Source organism: Capricornis sumatraensis, chromosome 6 (genome assembly GCF_032405125.1).
Source record: "Capricornis sumatraensis isolate serow.1 chromosome 6, serow.2, whole genome shotgun sequence".
NCBI lineage: Eukaryota > Metazoa > Chordata > Mammalia > Artiodactyla > Bovidae > Capricornis > Capricornis sumatraensis.
This window is the reverse complement of record NC_091074.1, coordinates 57,159,063-57,179,932: the sequence shown is the minus strand read 5'-3', so window position 1 is coordinate 57,179,932 and position 20,870 is coordinate 57,159,063. Positions and strand designations below refer to the sequence as shown.

The window sequence follows — 20,870 nt, the reverse complement described above, 5'->3', positions numbered from 1 at the left end:
GAATCAATTAAGATATGAATTATTTTATAAATATCAATATAGGAAGATTATTTATATAAGGAGCACCCTTATATGAAATCAATGTACTGTAATGAAACTCATTATACAATACATAATAAAATGTTTAAATATTTATTAACTGCCTATCGCAGACTCAAAGAGTAAGAAATATTATAGCTTATACTAGCTGCTACTGCTAAGTCGCTTCAGTCGTGTCCGACTCTGTGCGACCCTGTGGATTACAGCCTACCAGGCTCCTCCGTCCATGGGATTTTCCAGGCAAGAGTACTGGAGTGGGTTGACATTGCCTTCTCCTAGCTTATACTAGAGGTAGCAGTAAATATTCATTGCAAAGGAGATCATTATCAGGATAGCTTAAAAGCTATCCTAAACCTGATTTTGGAATCAGATTTGGAATCAAATTTTGGTTCTACTATAACTACATCTCATGTTCTATAAAACCAAGTCTGTGATGCTTAACTACAGCAGTAGCATAGTGCCAGGAACTTAGTAAGCTCTTAACTAGTAGCTATTATCAAGCTGGTTTAGTTTGGCAAAGGTTTAGGTAGGTTGTGATATTTGAGCTGGGTCTTAAAGAATATGAAGGATTTTGAAAGGCAGGGATGAGCTGGGAGAACGTTCTAGGACGGAAAATTACAAAAGCAATTGTGAGAAATAGAGGGCTACCTAGAGTAGAAAACGTATAAACACAAGTTTGAGTAGATGACTTAGAGCCTGAAATGAGAGGCCCTGAAAATCAGAAAAAGGAGACTGGCTTCAGGACTGTGGGCAAAAGGGAGAATTTGCAAATACAGGGAAGGAAAAGTGATATGGTCAAATTATTTGAGGAAGATTAGCCTGGTAGAAATAGGCAAGACCATAAAGTGGTGGCTCAGTGGTAAAGAATCTACCTGCCAGTACAGGAGATACAGGACATGCAGGTTTGATCCCTGGGTTGGGAAGATCCCCTGGAAGAGGAAATGTCTACCCACTCCAGTATACTTGCCTGGGAAATCCCATGGACAGAGGAGCCTGGCAGGCTACAGTCCATGGGGTCAGAAAGAGTTGAACACAGCTGAGTGACTAAGCACACAGCAGGCAAACAATCTGAGGAAGGAAGAGAATGGACTTAGGAGGGTTAGCAACAATGCAAAATGATAGCCTAAAATAATACAGGGCAGTGAAAACTGAAAGGAAGTATTAAAATACACTAGAATTGCTGAGTTGTTTGTTTTGACTCACTCCAACTCCAATAGAACACACTACCACTTAATGAGCATTTAACAAAATGTCTGTCACACAGAAAATGTTTCAAATATCACCTTATTTAGTCTTCAACACAACTCCATGAGGTAAATTATGGTGGTGGTGTAGTCGCTAAGTGGTATCCATCTCCTTGCTAGCCCCTGGACAGTAGCCTGCTAAGCTCCTCCATCCATGGAATTTTCCAGGCAAGAATACTGGAGTGGGTTGCCATTTCTTTCTCCAGATCTTCTCAACTGAGGGAATGAGCCCATGTCATGTTTTGGCAGGCAGATTCTTTACCACCGAGCCACCTGGGAAGCACGTGCGCTAAATTATCCCTATTTTAAAGATAAGAAGAGACATTGCTGGTGGTCCAATGGTTAAGAACCCTTCTTGCAATGCAGGGGGCACAGGTTCAATAGCTGGTTGGGAAACTAAGATCCCACGTGCAGCAGAGCAATTAAGCCCACACGCCACAACCACTAAGCTTGTGTGCCACAACTAGGGTATCTGTGTGCCACAACAAAAGGTCCCACATGCCACAGCTAAGACCTGACACAGCTTAAATAAATAAATATTCATTTTTAAAAAGATAGGAAAACGGAAGGTTAGAGAAGTCATATAATAATATAGTTCACTTCAGAATGAACTGAACCAAATTTCTCATGGTTTATAATAATGATGTGATTATGTGGTTGTATGTTTCTCCCACACAATTAGGATTTTCCAAAGGTTGGTCTTGTTACTTCACTATTTTATGGTTAGCAACCTGATAAGAATGCTACAGAACAGAGTGTTTAGCAAATCGTCAGTGTTTAGCAAATCATAAATGGATGAATAGATGGATACTTCAAAACTTACATAGTTAATAGGTGAGGAACCAGAATTCAGATCTGGGTTGTTTTGTTCCAGAGCTATATATTAACTACCATTACTCTATTTCTGTGCCTGAAAGATAAAATATGAGAAAAGGAGAAGCATGATCTAAAGAATATAACCACAAAACTGTCCTTATTTATAGCAGCATTCTCCAGGAACATATTTTCCATATGGCAGAGTTACTTGTCTTGAAGCCAATTATTCCATATCCCTTTGAGAGGCCAGAATGCCTATGATAAACCATATTTGGCTAAGGCTGATGATAGAACACTGAGCAGAAGGATCCCAGGAAAGCTGTGTCATACAGACCTTTTTAAACACAGAGCATGTATTTTATAAGCTGTGGTATCTACAGATCATGCTGGCAATTTCAGATTCTTGCAGTTTGCCTTTAATGTTTTTCAATAGCACTCTTCCAAAATGATTTGGAGAAGGTGAGAACCTATGGCCTAAAACAATGTCTAAATATAAGCAATCAATGTGGTTAACTGAATGCTCAAAATAGGAACTATATATATATATATATATATATATATATATATATATGCATTTCTTAGGAATGGAGAGTAATAATACATTTATTTTATTGTATATAATCGTCATTCCCTCAAATGTTAAACAGTAATATATACAAGTGTATGATGCTTACAGTGAAAGAATATTTGCTTGTAGTCTGTATTGTGATAATATTACCACTTAGACCAGATTATGCTTCTAAAATATTTCTCTGGCCCAAGATCATTTTAGTGTGGCAATAAATATTGTAAAAATAATTTACTTTGCTTGTATTTTAATTTGCAGACTTTTTTTTTTTTTTTTTTTTTTACTTTTTGGCCACACTACACTGGATCTTAGTTCTTCAACCAGAGATCAAATCTGTGCCCCTTAAAGTGGAAGAGTCAAATCTTGGCCACTGGACCACCAGGGAATTTCCAGTTTGGGACTTCTTAACTAAATATAATAAAAGACAGGGAATATTAATCTGAGATCCATGCCTCCTCAAGGGAAGATACCGTTGTTGAATGGGCTCAGTTTAATTTGGGCAACTTAAAAAAAAAAAGAACAATTTTCTCTTCAGTTTCTTTCAGGGAACTATCACTCCTACCCAAAAGAAAACACACTGGCCTAAGAGGTACACGATTTGTGGAGTTTGTATAGCTTCACAGAGTGAACAGACTGATGTACAAAAGAACACTGGGATGATGTATGTGTTTAAAGTATTTGCAACTGATTTGATGGGGGAAGGAAAAAGGACACAGGAAGTAGTAATGGAAGAGGTGGTGGTTTTTGTAGCAGATGGATTCCATAGGAGCTCATGGATCTGACCAAAGATCTGTGGGAGTGAGTGGTCAGGGAGAGCACTTAACTGAGGCAGAGGAGGAGAGAACGGGAGGAGTCAACCAGTTTAGGAAAAGGTGTGAGGAAAGACACACTAATGAAGGCAAGAAGCCTAGACTGAGTGTGAAACTTCTTGATTACTTTTGTTTGAATTAATCATTAAAGCAATGTCTTAATAGTAAGAAACTGACCAGTTGGGAAATGAGAGGTTGTAATATACTGACCCTTCTTTATACCAGACCCTGCTGCCTCTATGCCTTTTTTCCTTCTGCACAAGAGGACTGAGGACATGTTTATAATGTTTACTCTTCAACAGCAAAACACAGTTCTTATTCACCCTTCAGTAGGTTCTTCATGAGAGTACCCAGCCCATAAAATCAACAGAGATCCAAGAAGATACTCACTGCTTAAGATCTTGAGTTTCCCTGGAACTTTTGGCAACCAAGTCACCAAAACAGTAAAATGTAGTGATGAAGAGCTAAGATTCTACAGCCAGCTGGGCTCTGTATAAAACATAGTTTAGCCACTTTCAGCTACTGAGCTTGAGCAAATCTCAACCTTCTTTTTTTGCTTCAGTTTCCTCATCTGTAAAATAGAAAATGTATCTGTGTCATAAAGCTATTGAAAATTAAATGAGTTAATATGTGTGAAGCAATTAGAACATTACCTGATGTAAGGTAAACACTCCAATGACAGCAACTATTAAAATACAGTATTTCTATTCTAGGAAATCATGCATGTGCTATGTATATGGCACTCATCATTCCAAAAAGTAGGCAGCAGGTATAATTCTAATATACAGTAGTTGAGTCTGTACAATGTGCTGGACTTTGAGCTGATGAAGACACAGCTTGTGAGGAACTCTCGTCTATTTTATATGGTTATTATCATTGAATTTATGAATATATTTAGCCCACTAATTGAATTCACTTTGACTTGCAGGAGGATGTTGACAAAGCAGTGAAGGCTGCAAGACAGGCTTTTCAGATTGGCTCTCCATGGCGTACTATGGATGCTTCAGAGAGAGGACGCTTGTTAAACAAGTTGGCTGACTTAATTGAAAGAGATCGTCTGCTCCTGGCGGTGAGTATTAACTGAACTGGGCAGAACTCAAAATCTCTAGAAAGCATTCATAGTTCAGATTGGTAACTTATTTTGTTGTTAGTGGTCACTACATACTCTCTAAACAACAACAGCAACAATGTACTTTCTAAAAACAAAACAAAAAACTTCTACCAGCTCTTGTATATGAACCATACCACTGAGCTTATTTTCAGACAATAAGTACTCTGCACTCGGGTCCTAGATGATGTCAATATCTACTCCCAAAATAGATTTTGCAGTCTAAACTTTGGCAGATGCTGAGTTAAAACAAATTAAACAAATTTCTTTCCTTAACTGTAGAATTTCTGAGTCTTTAACAAGGTCATCTGCAGCATGAAGATTCTAGAATAATAGACTAGCTTTCTTGAATTTACTTGACTACTGAACTCTGAGTGAAAAAAATCTCATGGACTTTCTTAAAGGTGCCCAGAATATTTCTTTAAAATGACTCTTATTTCTTCAGTCTTAGCCTACCAAAGCAGTTAATAAGTGGCCACGTTTTCCCCTCCTGAAATGAACTGATACACATTCACAATGGCCTTGATTAAATTATATGCTTTTTGTAGGTGAGAGAGTAATAAAGAAAAATCCATTCATGTGTTTATAAAAATGTTATTTTTATGTATACTCCTTTTAAAAAACATTTCAGCAGTTATATGGATTAGCACATAAAATGGGTAGAGGGGGTGTTTCCTTGTTTTCTCCTTGAGAAGCCAATTTAACACAGGGCAACAGCAACAGAAGATTTCAGAGTAAGCTTTTACTGCCTTTAGAACCCTAACTTGCAGTAACAGGAAGGCTTTCTTTTTTAAATCAACATTGTTAGTTATAGTTAATCAAAGTGTTGTTTATTATCCAATCAAAGATTCAGGATAAAATATGCAAAAGTATGGAATTAGAAGTTATACACAGTATAACATTAACTGAAAATATCCTATAGGAGGAAAGCAGAATATGTTAAAACTTGGCTTCCTTAATTTATTTAATCTGTGAATTACAGAGACAGAATATTGTACAACAGACAAGGAACTGATTTAAGAGTTTGTCACCTGTACATTTTTGCCTCAGCAGAACATCAGGCCCCAAAGTCTTAAAAGTTCTCCTTAAGAAAAGGAGGAAAAGAAGAGATAGTCATCCTAAAACCATTAGGGCACTAGATTAAAAAATGCTGAACTTTACAGACTAACCATTCAAGTAATTATGGTATTAGTGACAAAACTCAGAGTTTCACAATTCAGAATTTTGTGGAAGAAAACTCATGGATTAAAAAATATCTAGAGGTTACTTAAGTTTGTGTGAATTGTGTGAGAATATCCACACGGAATGTAAAAATTAAAAATGATTATCGAGGGATTATTAATGGTCACTGACAGTAAATAGACACCCACTGTTGTATCATGCAACAAGTAAAATCTTCTTGGAACCCTGATCTGACTAAAGAGACTAAGCACCAATCTCACAAGCTGTGCGTATATCAAATTGTGACCAATTCCTGGAAAGTTGGTTCACTAGGGGCCCTCAGAATGAGACAGAAGGGCACTAAAGTTTAGAAACCAGAATCTCAATACCTTTTCTACCCGTATTTTATGTCGTTAAGCAACTCATTTCAACTCTTTTTTTAAATCGCCTTTTACAAAGAGGAAGTTACACAAAATTGCTCACAGGATTTCTTCCAGTGTTTTCAAAATTCCCTAGCACATAACTATTCAAAATATTCAGTTCATTTCAGTCGCTCAGTTGTGTCCAACTGTTTGCGACCCCATGGACTGCAGCACGCTAGGCTTCCCTGTCCATCACCAACTCCCAGAGCTTGCTCAAACTCATGTCCATTAAGTCAGTGATGCCATCCAACCATCTCATCCTATGTTGTTCCCTTCTCCTCCTGCCTTCAATCTTTCCCAGCATTAGGATCTTTTCAAATGAGTCAGTTCTTCACATCAGGTGGCCAAAGAATTGGAGTTTCAACTTCAGCATCAGTCCTTCCAATGAATACCCAGGACTGATTTCTTTTAAGATTGACTGGTTTGATCTCCTTGCAGTTCAAGGGACTCTCAAGAGTCTTCAACACCACAGTTCAAAAGCATCAATTGTTTGGTGCCCAGCCTTCTTTATGGTCCAACTCTCACATCCATACATGACTATTGGAAAAACCATATTTTTGACTAGATGGACCTTTGTTGGCAAAGTAATGTCTCTGCTTTTTAAAATGCTGTCTAGGTTTGTCATAGCTTTTCTTCCAAGGCACAAGTGTGTTTTAATTTCACGGCTGCAGTCACCATCTGAATGATTTTGGAGCCCAAGAAAATAAAGTCGGTCACTATTTCCATTGTTTTCCCATCTGTTTGCCATGAAAGGATGAAATATTAACTATCTTTTTAACATAAAATTTCTATGGAACTTTAGACTTGGGATGATCTCTTTTTCAGACAATGGAGGCTATGAATGGTGGAAAACTATTTTCCAATGCATATCTGATGGATTTAGGAGGCTGCATAAAAACACTACGCTACTGTGCAGGCTGGGCTGACAAGATCCAGGGCCGTACAATACCCATGGGTAAGTAACTTTAGGAAACCACCCAGAGTGAGGGTAGGGGTGAGAATACTGTAGAGATGAATAATTCCAAACTCTCCCTTTTAAAGATGTCAACCAAGTAGGGGAAAATTATTTTCTTCTTGACTTTGAGACAATGCAGTTCTGAACCTGGAAGTTCTGCTAAGATTCATCATATGGATTTTAAAATTGTTCCAGCATAATCATGCAGAAGATAACACTACAGATATTTTAGAAAATATTAGAGTAAGAACATCTGTATGCCCACAATCACTGATTTAAGCAGTTGTCTCTCTAAGGAAACTTTTCAAAGCTGGCCTCTGAAATTATTTATTTGGGTTTTATTCCAACAGTGACATTTACATTCTTCCTATAATGTAATTATTTAAGCCTCTTTGTATGTTTCAGTATGAGTAAGCTCTGGTCATTCTGTGTGCCTGGTCTAACTCAGTATAGTTAGAGCAGGCTAATTAAACAAACTAATTCACATTGATTTGTTTCAAATAGTTTCACAGAAAGATGAGCCTGTGTTTATAGCTTAAGAATTTGTGTGAGTGAATATGTTTGCTTTTTAGTATTTTAATACAGTATACACATAATGGGATAAGAATATGAAAAACATCAATTTGGAAAACACCAGGAGCTGAATTTAATTCATATAAACTTACTGACTCTGAAAACAAAATATCCTCCAGGACTGGCCCTGATGTGCATTTCCTTCTAATTGGAGCAGTCCTCAGCTTAGAAGTGAGCACAAGGAAGTGCAAAGGGGAGAGAGAGACCATGGTGGGACCAAGAACTGTGGGTATTTTAGAAACTTTTGTTTTACCTTTGACAAAACAGGAGAAGCCATTTAGAGTACAAATACATCTTGACAAGGGGCCCTCTTGCTATGACAGCCAGGAAATTTTTGTGGGAACTAGAACAGAACAAATCACAAAGCATAGTGCAAACTTAGGATGAGCACATCAAGGTCACATGTGGTCATTCATTGAGGCATATGAGTCAATCAGATCCAGACTGAAAAGAAATGTTTTCTACTTCTGACATCTTTTTCATAGATTAAGAGAATTTGCTTTTATCATTTGGTAGGCAAAAAAAAAAGAGGACTTTTTAGAACAAGTCAGTGGGAAAAACTTGCCACTCATAGAGAGCTATTTTTTAATTCTACTATGTTTTAATTTTACTATTTTTAAAATTATATTAGGCACTTTAAAAATTACTGCTTGAACTTGAGTCATCAGAAACAGAGCTCTGTTTCTTTCCTATTTATACACCTCTTATTTCCTTTATCATGAAAGAAAGGAAATTTTGAGAATGAGTATGAATTAGAAAGTAGTCCTCTGGGAGGATCAGAGATAGAATAAACTTATTCAGATCTTCAACAGTTGTGCACCTAACTCAGTTTTATGGTTCCTCTTATTTCAAATTACTATTTGAGGGCTCACCCTATTTTAGGCTTTTCATTTTGTAAATAATCAGAAATATAAACTCTTTTTAAATTATTGTCTATATCTTCCTCTCACATCAGCCCCAAACCACCATTCTATGACTATCAAGCACATTTGTCCATAAATGTTTGTGCATTTTATTTTCCAGATGGAAACTTTTTTACATATACAAGAAGTGAGCCTGTTGGTGTGTGTGGTCAAATCATTCCTGTAAGTTGTTCCCTTATGTAACTTTCAGTCTCAAAAGAAATGAGTTCCAATTCTATTTCATTTAGTAATAATGCTTTCTCAGGCACAAATGAATGCTTAGATATTTGCTAAATGTGGAGCAAATATAGTCATTTTTGAACTTAGGTCTCTCTGTGACTATACCCTTTGAATACGAACTAGATAATCTAAATCCTATCTATACTCTGTACATCTCTTGAGTGTGTTTCCATAGTACAATATCACCAAATCTTAACCTTTTACCCTAAGGTTTGTTTCAAAAAGCTCTATTGTAAACTCTGTTTAAGACTTACGATTAACATGTACATAGCAAAGCAGTCATTGTGCAAGACACCAGCCATTTTAATGAAGTATAGTATGGCCAACTGCTCTCTAACACTTCATATATCTGCATTGGGACTTCTCAGCATGGAGAATAGCAGCAACCAGAGTGTTCAAATTCATGAATGAAATTTCTTAACTAAATGAAAGAAACCATGCCAGAGGCATTTGAAGCAGAGTATGGAATATATTTTACCTTTAGATAAAAGGCTTTGATTCTCCATATTCTTCTTTGAGAAAGTACCATGTTTATGCAGAATCATGAAGATTTCCTTTTAAGTCCAACAAATAGGAGACTTCCAATGATTTTACTTTAAATGACATATTCAAAAAGGCAAAAAAAAAAAAGATGGTAAAATGCCCTGGTGTTCTTAAATGAGGAAGTGGTAATGACTATCTTTTGTTCCAACGAGACTAAAATATATGTGTACCAATGTTTTGAATGAAATTGCTTGTTAGTTCAAAACTCCCAATAAAATCCATAAAACTACATAATCCTGAATAGTAGTAATTGCTAATATTTACTGTTTGTCTGTGGTGAACCAATCATTGTGTTACACGTTTGGACCACTTTCTCTATGAATCTTCAGGACAGCGTTCTGAAGTAAAGAGAATTGTTGTCAGCATGAGCAGATGATGAAATCATACATAGAGTGCATAGAACTTGTCTGAATTCATATGGCTGCTCAGTGATTGAGCTGAGATTTGAACCAACCTGTCAGTCTCCAGACTTTAGACTTCCGCCTTTAGCAAGCTGTTTTCAGTGGAAGTAAATATTACTAAATATTATTATTGGGTAAATAGTTATAATTAAAGACCTATTAAGGAGTGAGGAATAGTTACGCTTTTAAACACAGACAACTTCTAACATATTTAATAGTAAGGTTTGTTTTCTAAACCATGCAGTGATTTCTTTTTCCTGGTAGAAAATAAACTCAAAATAATAGCACTTGATAAAATTTTATGACTTTCTCCTACTCTCTTCCTGTATCTAGTTTATTCGGAGTTTGTTTTTGTTGTTGTTGTTGTTATTGTTTTTAGCATTTATGAGTTGCTTTGAGCAATGAACTTAATTAGGATATAACAGATGCTTAAACAAAACTACCACAATTCTTATTTAACATCTACGGGGAGCATAAAATGTAGAAGTTAGATTAGCAAATGTGGCTTTCAATAATACAAAGAATCTATTGTTACATATTGCTTTCTAGTGGAATTTCCCGTTGCTCATGTTCCTCTGGAAGATAGGGCCTGCCCTTAGCTGCGGAAACACAGTGGTTGTCAAACCAGCAGAGCAAACCCCTCTGACTGCTCTTCACATGGGATCTTTAATAAAAGAGGTATGTTTGCTAAATCAAAATGTGTGCATGATCTCAGGAATCCTAACTGATAGTAGGAAGACCTCATCTGGTGCTACTATAAACTACATTATCTGCCAACGGCACCTATCCAGTGGGGACACATTACACGTGGCTATTGGCAAGGATTTCTGGCAGTCAACCCAAATGAATCTATGCCCAAAGGGAGACCGGAAGTCAGACTCAAAAGCTTTATGTCAAACTGTCACCTATGAGCTCTTTTTTATTTCTTTTGCCCAAGATTCACAAACGTAGTTTCATGTTGAAATTGGTATGATTTTCTTCCAAATGTTGAAATGTAAGTTGGTTTATAACTGCTATTAATGACTTGGAAATTCTGCATATTTATTTAAACTGGTCTGTCTGAAGGTTGGAGTCCTCTGAGCTTGCTTGTGGTATTGGGCTATATTATTTCTAAACAATTCACCCGTGAAGGAATAAGTTTATATTCTCTTACCTATTACAGTTTCTTTTACATTTACTTCCTTGCTCAAAAGCTGACAAAAGAACACATAAAATTTATTTTCATAAATTTTGACTATCCAGGTTGTTTTATTTTTTCTTGTAAACAAGTTCTTGTCCTTGTTCCTTCATATCTTACCAATATTTTAAAAATAAGCATTAGTTCTGAGAAATTTAAAATTTAGAAAATCTGGACCCATATCTTAAAAATATTCTGCACTTCAAATTAAAAGTAGGCAAAAGAAATGTCAAAATGAGAACTTCTGATGCAAATAACATGAAATTTTAATGTGCTGTTCCATTCGCCACACTGCTTTATACTTGATAATTCTATAATTGGTATTGGAATCAATCTGTGATGCTTGATCATGAATTCAGTGACCATTTTTAACCTAACATTTTTTTCTGATTAAATAATGTGGATAATAATTTGCAAACAAATTAGTATGTCCTGACAATGAACAGGTAGAAGCTAAAAATATTAACATCCTTTTGGCTTCTTATTTTTGCTGAATGGGTAATAAAAGACATTGTTTTCCTTCCATGTGGATAATTTACCAAACACTTTTACACATACTATCTTGAGTTAGTATTATGAAATTTGAGACAGCCATCACTGGGGTAAAGAACCATGAAAGTCAAACGCGGACTTTAATGCAACCCATGAGGTTAAGTGAGCTAAGCAGTGAAATAAGAATAATAAATGATAAAACCACTTAGATAAATCTTTCCTTGTAGAGTAACTCATAAGATCAGAATCAAGAGGGAGCTTTGGCTCCATACTCTCCTCTTTTTCTGGAGAATTAAATGACCAACTGTTCTGTTTTGCTTGTCTTTTAGGCAGGGTTTCCTCCTGGAGTAGTGAATATTGTCCCTGGTTATGGGCCTACTGCAGGGGCAGCCATTTCTTCTCACATGGATGTAGACAAAGTGGCCTTCACAGGATCGACAGAGGTAACATCATTTACTTAGGCCAGTAGTGAAGCAGTCAGAAGCGTGTTTTATGTTACTGCCTTTAAGCCGACATTTCCTTAAAACAAAAGTTCTTTTAATGATTTGTTCCTTATTCTAGCCTTCAAACATGTTTATAGAACATAAGCAGATGTCATTGAGATGAAACGGAATACCTATTACCAATGTGGGAGGATTGGAGTAAACTGTTTTTAGTATGTTATTACTTTGTGTGACGAGAAATATGACTGATCAGAACTTGTCATATGATTTGTAAGGTTTATGATAGAAGATATAAATTAGGCCACAGTGATGTGTATGAGTGAATTGTAACTTTAACCTGTAGATTAGGAAGATCAAAGAACAGAGCCTCACCCTTAGCTCCTTATTTGGCACTCTCCCGTGAACATTTAGAAAAGAAGCCAGCAGCTTAGCTTCCTGGATCCTAACTTTTCTGCCTCACTGGCTCCAGCTTGGCTATCCAAAAGGTGAAAGAACAGGATCCCAGCCATAGGCACTTCAGAGGACATGAGAGCTGGTAAATGCTCTCTAAATGCTCTGGGTGTTGAAAATGTTTACTTTTTAAAACTTTGTGGAGAAAGAAACGGGAAGAACATTCCAGATAGTAAGGGAAAGCTAATTTGATTATTTTATACTCCTGATTAGCCACTTCAATATAAAAATTAAGTTTACATAGAGAACTAAAGTAATAGAAAATAAAATTTTATTTTTCTTGATCCTTTTTAAGCTAGATAACTATATACTTTTTTCTTGTTGGTTTATAGACATAGAGTAGAAAAAGTTGACATTCTACAAATTCCTAATTGAGATAGGAGAAAACCAATTCTTCATTCAGGAGTCTGGGGATAAAACAGTTGGGAATGTTTGAGATAGAGCAATAAACTGAAAAATGATGAAGTCACAGGTAGAAATCATAGCAGAGGAGGTGAAGCATAAAATTTCAAATTCCTTGGCCTAGTATTGTAGATCTTCATCAGGGCCCATGCACTGCTTATGGTCCTGGTCTGGCCCACACGCTTTTCTAGCTCGTCTGAGTCAGAGGCTGCTGTTCCCAGATGCCATCTCCACAGCACTGCCTGTTTGTCTCAGCTCATCCCTGGGACTCTACAGCACTTTGGGAGCACTTTATCTTCCCCTCTCCCCCAAAACTTTGATATTAGAAAACTAAGAAACATCTGTGTTCAAATGCTAAGTCTACCCCTTGTGGCAGTGTGCCTTCCAAAAGTTAAGTATCCTTGCTAAAGCTGAGTTTCTTTATATGTAAAATGGGAATAATAATATCTGCCTTATTGAGTTGTACCAAATGAAACTGAATAAGCTAATGAGTAGTAAAACACTTAGCATCCTACGATTAAACTGAAACATTTAGTATCCACATATTAAACATATTAAAAGCACTTAGTATCCACTAAATGGCATGACTACTATGTGTTCTATAGTCATTTCCATTCTCTTGTTCCTTCCCTTACTCTAATTTTTCACACTAGTTCAGGTGTGAGGGAAGAGGTCCCCTCTCCACATAATATTTCTTCATCACTGCCCCATCATTTTCTGATCGTTCCCTGTATTTTTTCACTCCCATAAGTTTTGTTCATGCATGGCCACACTTACCATAATGTGGCTCCCACCCCAGGCCACCTGGACTTTCTCTGCAGTCCCAGGAGCATCCTAAATTTAAAAGCTTTCCATCTGTGCTCCCATTGTCCTTGATATATAACTGTAACAGCACTTGCTCCTTGGTTTGTTTTGTATCTCTCTCCACTTTGCTGACTCTTCTCAAAGACTGTCTTATCCATTCTTATCTCCAGAAACCAGTATAGTAACTACTTCTGATTGAGTACTAAAGAATTAAGTGTAACTAAGGAACTGGCAAACCACTCCAGTGTTCTTGCCTAGAGAATCCCAGGGACAGGGGAGCCTGGTGGGCTGCCGTCCCTGGGGTCGCAGAGTCAAACACGACTGAAGCAACTTCGCAGCAGCAGCAGCAGCAGCAAGATGACTTTAGAAGTCACACAGAAAAATCAGTCTTTCTGGGTCATCCTCTTTTAGCTTCAAGTCTGTGGCTTGGCAGGTAGAAGTGAACTTGCCAAGTGTCATGAAAGAGGCAAACCATGGATTTTATATTTTTGCAGTCCTTTACAGCAGCTATGCTCATTATAAAGATGCTTCTGGCAAGGTTAGAATTTTAATGTCTCATGAGATTCGTTTAAAATAGTGATCAACCCATGTTGTATGAGATGTGCTAAGGTAGACCATTTTTATGAGCATTTGCTACTTCTGCCCCACATGGCAATGCCACAATATCATGGAACGTATGTTTTACCACAGTCTTCACAGTGTTTCCCTTCTCTTCATTCCAGTGCTTACCTTTTCTTTGAGAAAAAAATTATAAAGTTTTACTTTTTTTCCAAATGAGGAAACAAAAGTATGGGGAAAAGACTGATTCTTCCTTATTTTGACTTTACCTAGACCTTTGGCTGCAGTCCATGGGGTCGCAAAGAGTCGGACACGACTGAGCGACTGAACTGAACTGAACTGAACTTGGGAAAACTCAAGCAAACCTTTTATCTGCAAATTACACAAACAAAAGTATAACCTTTCTTTCTCACTCATACTTCTAACCACTCTTCATGCTAGTTTTTTTAACACCTGTAGCTTTTAGAAAAATACCTCTGATTTTACTCCCTTCCCCAAGACAAAAATTATCTACTTTAATAAAGTATCTCCAGCAAATCTTTCTAAGCCAATAAAAGAAAAAAAAAAAACATAAAATAAAAAAGATGCAGAAAGAATTTGGAGAATTCAAAGGGAAAAAAGCAAAGAATATTTTTTAGGAAATACAAAATTCTTAATCACCTCAAATGAAAATTCAGTTTTTTAAACTGGTCATGAGAAATATTCATATGTTGTGGAAGCAAAATAAGATATCATAGAAATTTCAAATAGGGTTTCCCCATTTCCAGTCTACTTTTAGTTTATTATTTTAATTAACTTACATTTATAGGTTTGATTTGGGGCATGTAACTTTTACATAAGATGAAAATATTAGCAGATTAATTAATGCTTTACTCTGTAAAGCACAGTAGGGGTCAGTTCAGTAGTCACTTAAAATTTAAACACACACTCAGCAATGTCTACCTATCATTTATTTAGTCAGGATAGAAACTTGTTATTGAAATTGATGCCTTGAAAAAGAAAAATGATCCAGAGAATGAAAGAAGCAAGATAAAATGAATCATCTTGTAAAAAAGAAAAGCAAAGATCATTTTAGTGTACTAAGACTTCAATAAGAAATAATAAAGAGGAAACAGTTGTAAAACAGACCAGGTTTCAGACACGAGAAAAACATAAACAACTACAGAAAATAATCTTGATGGGAAGTGATCTGCAGAGGAAAAAAAAAAAGAAAACTCTTTCCCTGAAGATAGGCCACTAGCATTAAAGAAACAAGTTCAAGATTCCAGCTAACTAAAGTAGCAGCACAGAGTACAGATCCAATTTCTTTCTCCAAGTTCCAATATTCAAGGTATGGAGGACAGCAGGAGAAAGAGGGAGTGAGAGAGAAACAGTTACTGCTACCAGGCAGGTGACATCTGTTTGGGAAATTGATGTCTTTGCAAATGATACAATCCATGGGAAACTCTGAAATCAGAGTTCCTTTGAGGGAATTTACTGGGGATCAAAGAAAGGGTCACATTCATCTTGAGTCATCATAGAATGCTAAAGAGGAGCTAAGATACAAGCTGGACCCTAAGGAATGATAGGATTAGAGGCAGCCCAAGTTGGGGTTAGAATGTACTGAGAAGCAGAGATTCAGGGGTGGTAAATATACCACTTTGTTTGGATATGGATAGAGTTTTCTGTATTTCAACAGAGGGATGAAAAGTCAAAATAGAGTAAGTTATGGTTGAATCATGATATATCAGATTGAACAGAAGAAAGATGAAGCTCTGGTTAAAATGAAAAGTAAACTCCTATTGTGCCATGTACAGTAAAACCATGTACATCAAATCAGTTCTTACATTCAATATATCTGTATTCATGATATATCATATGTTTATGTTTGGATGGAAGAGCCTTGGTAGCGGAAGCAGCCAAATCTGAAAAAATGCCATTTCTCCCATTTCTCCCACAAATGTCATATAAATTTAAATTGCTAAAGAAACTTGCCTTGATGGGAGCAGATATAAGCCTCCTTCTTTGTAATGCTCCATTTCAGGTTGGCAAACTGATCAAAGAAGCTGCTGGGAAAAGCAATCTGAAAAGGGTTTCCTTGGAACTCGGGGGAAAGAGTCCTTGCATTGTGTTTGCTGATGCCGACTGTGAGTAAAAGCCTCTCTGCTCACTTCTCACACTTCCTCTTTTTTGGCTGGGTAGTACCATACAGATAAGGGTTTCCTTCTAATGTCAAAGTGTAAGGCATTAACCAGAGTTCAAATACACTCTTAAAAATCTGTCAAACTGTCCTGAAGTTATAAAGCCTAGATAAGTCCAACACAGACACAATTTCTTCCTAATTAGGAATAGATTGAGAAGGAAATGGCAACCCACTCCAGTGTTCTTGCCTGGAGAATCCCAGGGACGAGGGAGCCTGGTGGGCTGCTGTCTATGGGGTCGCACAGAGTTGGATACAACTGAAGTGACTTAGCAGCAGCAGCTGTTTTCTCGCTGCTTCCTATGAGGCTTCCTTCATAGCTCAGTTGGTGTTTTCTCAGCTGAACTCTAGAGAAATTGTTATGCATTTAGGAGGCATAAAGTATATTCTTAATTTCATATTTTAAATATTAGCACCACCTGAAGTGTGGTAAGATACCCTCAGACATGTTGCAGTAGACCAGTTGGAAAAACAGCAAGGTGTGTGTTTGTCATCTCCCTTCTGTCTGGATCACACGTTCATTGAATGAAATGGCCAGAGGAAAGGACACCAACTATTTAAATAATTCCTTTCATTATTTTTTTTCTAGCAGGTATAGTTGAGTTTACATATATTAAATCTCTAATTATGATAAGACTCCATTATACCCTAAGTTCATCCTGATTATATTATCAAGTAGACTGCCACAATTATTTCCTAATTGGAATTTAGCAGAAAACGATCAAACATTCCTCTGTATCTTTAAGAGCTGCATTATTTGTTTGAGGCAATCAACTTTTTAGAGCATGCTACCTTATTATACATTCTACAGACATGACATGATTTCTCATTTTACCAAACCTTTCTGTAAAATCCTTTCACTACAACTTAAGCATATGTGATTAGTTTGCAAAATAAAGATGCTACGCTTAGTTGCTCAGTCGTGTCCAGCTCTTTGTAACCTCATGGACTGTAGCCCGCCAGACTCCTCTGTCCATCAGAGTTCTCCAGGCAAGAATACTGGAGTGGGTTGCCATGTTCCTCCAGAGGATCTTCCCAACTCAGGGATCAAACCCAGGTCTCCTGCATTGCAGGCAGACTCTTTACCATCTGAACCACCAAGGGAGGCCCCAAATAAAGATAGCAATAGCCAGTTGCTATAATGTTAAATCTCCCGCATTCATAAAATTAAAATGCAAAGAAAACTTTCTTCTGGTAGTTTAGGATCTACTAATGAAACAAACTATTTCCTCTTTTTAAGACCCATGTAACCATTTCAAATAAACAGATAAGAATTTATAAGCATATGTGAAATAACATGGCACACTTTAGATAAATTTGGAAAAATTTTCATAGAATAGGGTTGTAAGGTGGTTGAGCAGTTCTGAATATTAATTGTTTGGGGTTTTGAGGGGGTTATGATTTTTCTTAGAAATACCACTTTTTCTACTGATCAGAGTATATAAGAATGTTTTTACATCTTTATTTAACATAGTGGATATTTTATATTTTCTTTGTCATTAGTTAAAACCTGAGACCTGAAAGAAATATTCAGTCATTGAATTATAAATGGAGATACTTATAAAAGTCACTTGAAGTAAGATTTAATCATAGATTACTTTCCAAATTTTGTAATTATTCATATTAAAGTCATATTGATAACCATTATATTTCAGAATTTACTATTTTACTATCATTTGAGTATCAAATAAAGGATCAGAAAGGCTCATTTGTCACCTGACTGGTAAGAGATAGAATATATTGCATCTATGTTTGACTACATGACTCGTGATTTTTTTATACCACCATATCACTTCTAAAAGAAAGATATATAAAAAATATATTATTTTTAGAAAATGCCTTTTCTTTAACATGAATGTCTTCTCTGCAGTGGACAATGCTGTTGAATTTGCACACCAAGGAGTATTCTATCACCAGGGCCAATGTTGTATAGCTGCATCCCGTCTCTTTGTAGAAGAATCAATTTATGATGAGTTTGTTCGAAGGAGTGTTGAGCGGGCGAAAAAGTATGTTCTTGGAAATCCTCTGACCCCAGGAGTCAGTCAAGGCCCTCAGGTGAGTGTAAAATTGATGGAATAACGTCCACAGGGCGTAAGAGTAAAGTACCTTCTTTAGGTCTGGTTTTAATTGAATATGATTATTTCCCATCCACATATATTCCTTGGGGATGATATTGCATCTGTTTAGTGACTAAAAAAATAATGAATTGAACTCCCAGTGATAAAGAAAGTATCTTGATTTTATGTTGCCCAGTTTTCACATCCAGAAACAGTTAAAGAGATGTTGGAAATTAAAGACATGAGGAAAAGTAACAAATACTAAAGATTTGTTTTTCTCAATCTGTACACCTCTGATGTCCCATATACAGTTCCTATCCACTTGGAATTTCTTATACCATCTTATCATTTATTTCATCCTCAGCATCAATCCTTTTTTTCAGCTTCCATCCCACAGATATAGGCAGCTGGCATGACTAAATTCTTTCCAAATTCTTTAGTCACTCTGACCTTCTAAAAATAGCACGAGTGTCCTAAAATGTCTTGAGTTCTGACTTTGTACCAAACTCCCCATTTTAGTTGGTAAAGCCCAGTTATTCCTGAGGGTCCCCATTTTCTTCTGTTGGCTTAGAACCACTGTCAGTGAGAGTGTCTCTCTTGTCTAAAGCCCAGCTTTCCCTCTCCCTTACACAGTTCTTTGTTCTTTGTTTTCAAGATCCTGGACCTTAGGTGCTAAATTTACTCCTGCTCTTTGAGGTCTTGATCCAGAGCAGAGTTTTTACGTGATCTCATAGAGTTTACAGTGTAGAAAGCTAAGAGGCTGTCTTGTATTTTCCTCCTCATGCCAAGATATTCAACTAGGAAGATTTTAGGACTTAGGCAATACCAAATATTGAAACCTAAAAGCCCTAAAATAACTGGTAAAAAAGACATACATTTTGTTAAGTCTAAGCCTGTTATATTTTATATTTATCTTTGTGTTTAGTGAGTACATAGAAGTAGTTGCTAATTTTGATCATATTTGGTAACTTTTCATATGGATGCCAAGACATATAGTAAAGTCAATTTTGATTTGGTCTCCTATTCTAAGAAAGTATGAGACTCTAAGGTTTTACCTGTGATTATTTCTTTCTCTAAATATCTATCTATGGAAAAGTAAAGCACATTTCCTATTTGAGACAAATATATCAAAAAGACATAGATAAATAAATAGATAGATAGATGATAGATATCAATGGATAGATAGGTAGATAGAAATATATGTATGTGAAGAGAAAAGGAAATAAGAAGAGAGAATGAGGGAAGAGAATATAACTTAATATTCAGTGTTGTTGGGCAATACTTCTCCCCATCAGGGGATCTGCAAGATTTAACCAGAGGCTCAAAAATTAAGCTAGGACACTTCATTATTCCTAAGAGAAGGAAGTTAAAATAGACTTGAAGTAAATTTCCATCCATAAGGTTCTTAAGTGAATAATCTAGTGATCTAACTGCTTAACATAATAATTTAATCTTTATAAGTGAAAAGATTTTGGTCACAGGTTGCATTGAATAAGTAGAAAAAGTAGATGCGTTGGGACTTTGAGAAGGCAAAGACTTAAAAGTCCATGAGACGTCTTTACCTTTTAAAATATTCTCTATTGTTATAAGAAAGAGCTTATGGAGACACTCATTTATAAGCTTTAATATGTGTTATAACTTATAATATAAAATTATGTGTATATATATATATGGATATTATAATTTCTTTTTCAAGTAAAAATACTGATTATTTCCAAATCCTTGAGGAAATGCACATTCTGGTCTTTGAAATCAAACTGGAAAAGGACTTTACCAAGGAAGAATTTGTTATATATATATATACATAGTGCTTAATCTAATTGGATATAGGAGCTGGATTGTGTGCATTGAGAACTTTATGAAGCCTTTTCCTGGGATTTAGAAGACATAGGAGATTGTAGTGTCAAAGAGAAAGATAGAGAACAACTTTTTAAGTAGTGAGTAGAGACAAGGTAAATTGGCGAGAGGCTTTCGCCTTAACTCCTGGATCTCCAGTGTTTTCCCTTTAAATCTTAACTCCAGCCACATCTGAGACAAGGCAGTCTTCACCAGTGATTTGGAGTCCCCTCCTTCCCCCCGCACCAAGTAGGAACTGAGGTAATAGGTAGGCCCAATTCTAGTGCATGGAGATGAGGTATGTGCTCCTGATGTTCCCAGGTAGAATTCTGGAGTCATTCTTTTCCTTATAAAAATATAGTTTAATAAAATATTTAAGTTCTGTAGTTCTTAAAATATATTTAGATGTGGTCCATTTAACAAAGCAGGTTGGCAACAATCAGGACAGGTCAGAAATTAGAACCAGACCTGTTGACTGCCCTGGAGGGACCTGAAGTGGGTGAGATAACTAGGATGTGGTCAGCATGGACCTGGCCACAGAGGGTGGTCAGGAGAAGAATCTCATCCTGAGGTCTAAAGATCTGAAAGTCTTCCTGAAGTCACAAAGCATCTGCTTTATAACTACCATGTCTAATGAAACCCAGTATCAAAGTTTTCTTTTTTATCTTCTGTCTTTTAATTTCCATCAGTA

At 36.4% G+C, this 20,870-nt stretch overlaps 1 protein-coding gene across 1 annotated transcript in view; it reads left to right on the top strand.

Moving 5' to 3' along the window:
- The window catches only part of ALDH1A1 (aldehyde dehydrogenase 1 family member A1), a 54,977-nt gene that overhangs the window by 19,378 nt on the left and 14,729 nt on the right, over positions 1–20,870 (top strand). The window contains exons 3-9 of the mRNA XM_068973701.1: positions 4,405–4,545; positions 6,993–7,122; positions 8,719–8,780; positions 10,331–10,459; positions 11,780–11,893; positions 16,131–16,233; positions 18,157–18,341. Of these exons, the coding sequence (XP_068829802.1) occupies positions 4,405–4,545; positions 6,993–7,122; positions 8,719–8,780; positions 10,331–10,459; positions 11,780–11,893; positions 16,131–16,233; positions 18,157–18,341 (864 nt within the window). The remainder of the gene's footprint in view (positions 1–4,404; positions 4,546–6,992; positions 7,123–8,718; positions 8,781–10,330; positions 10,460–11,779; positions 11,894–16,130; positions 16,234–18,156; positions 18,342–20,870) is intronic.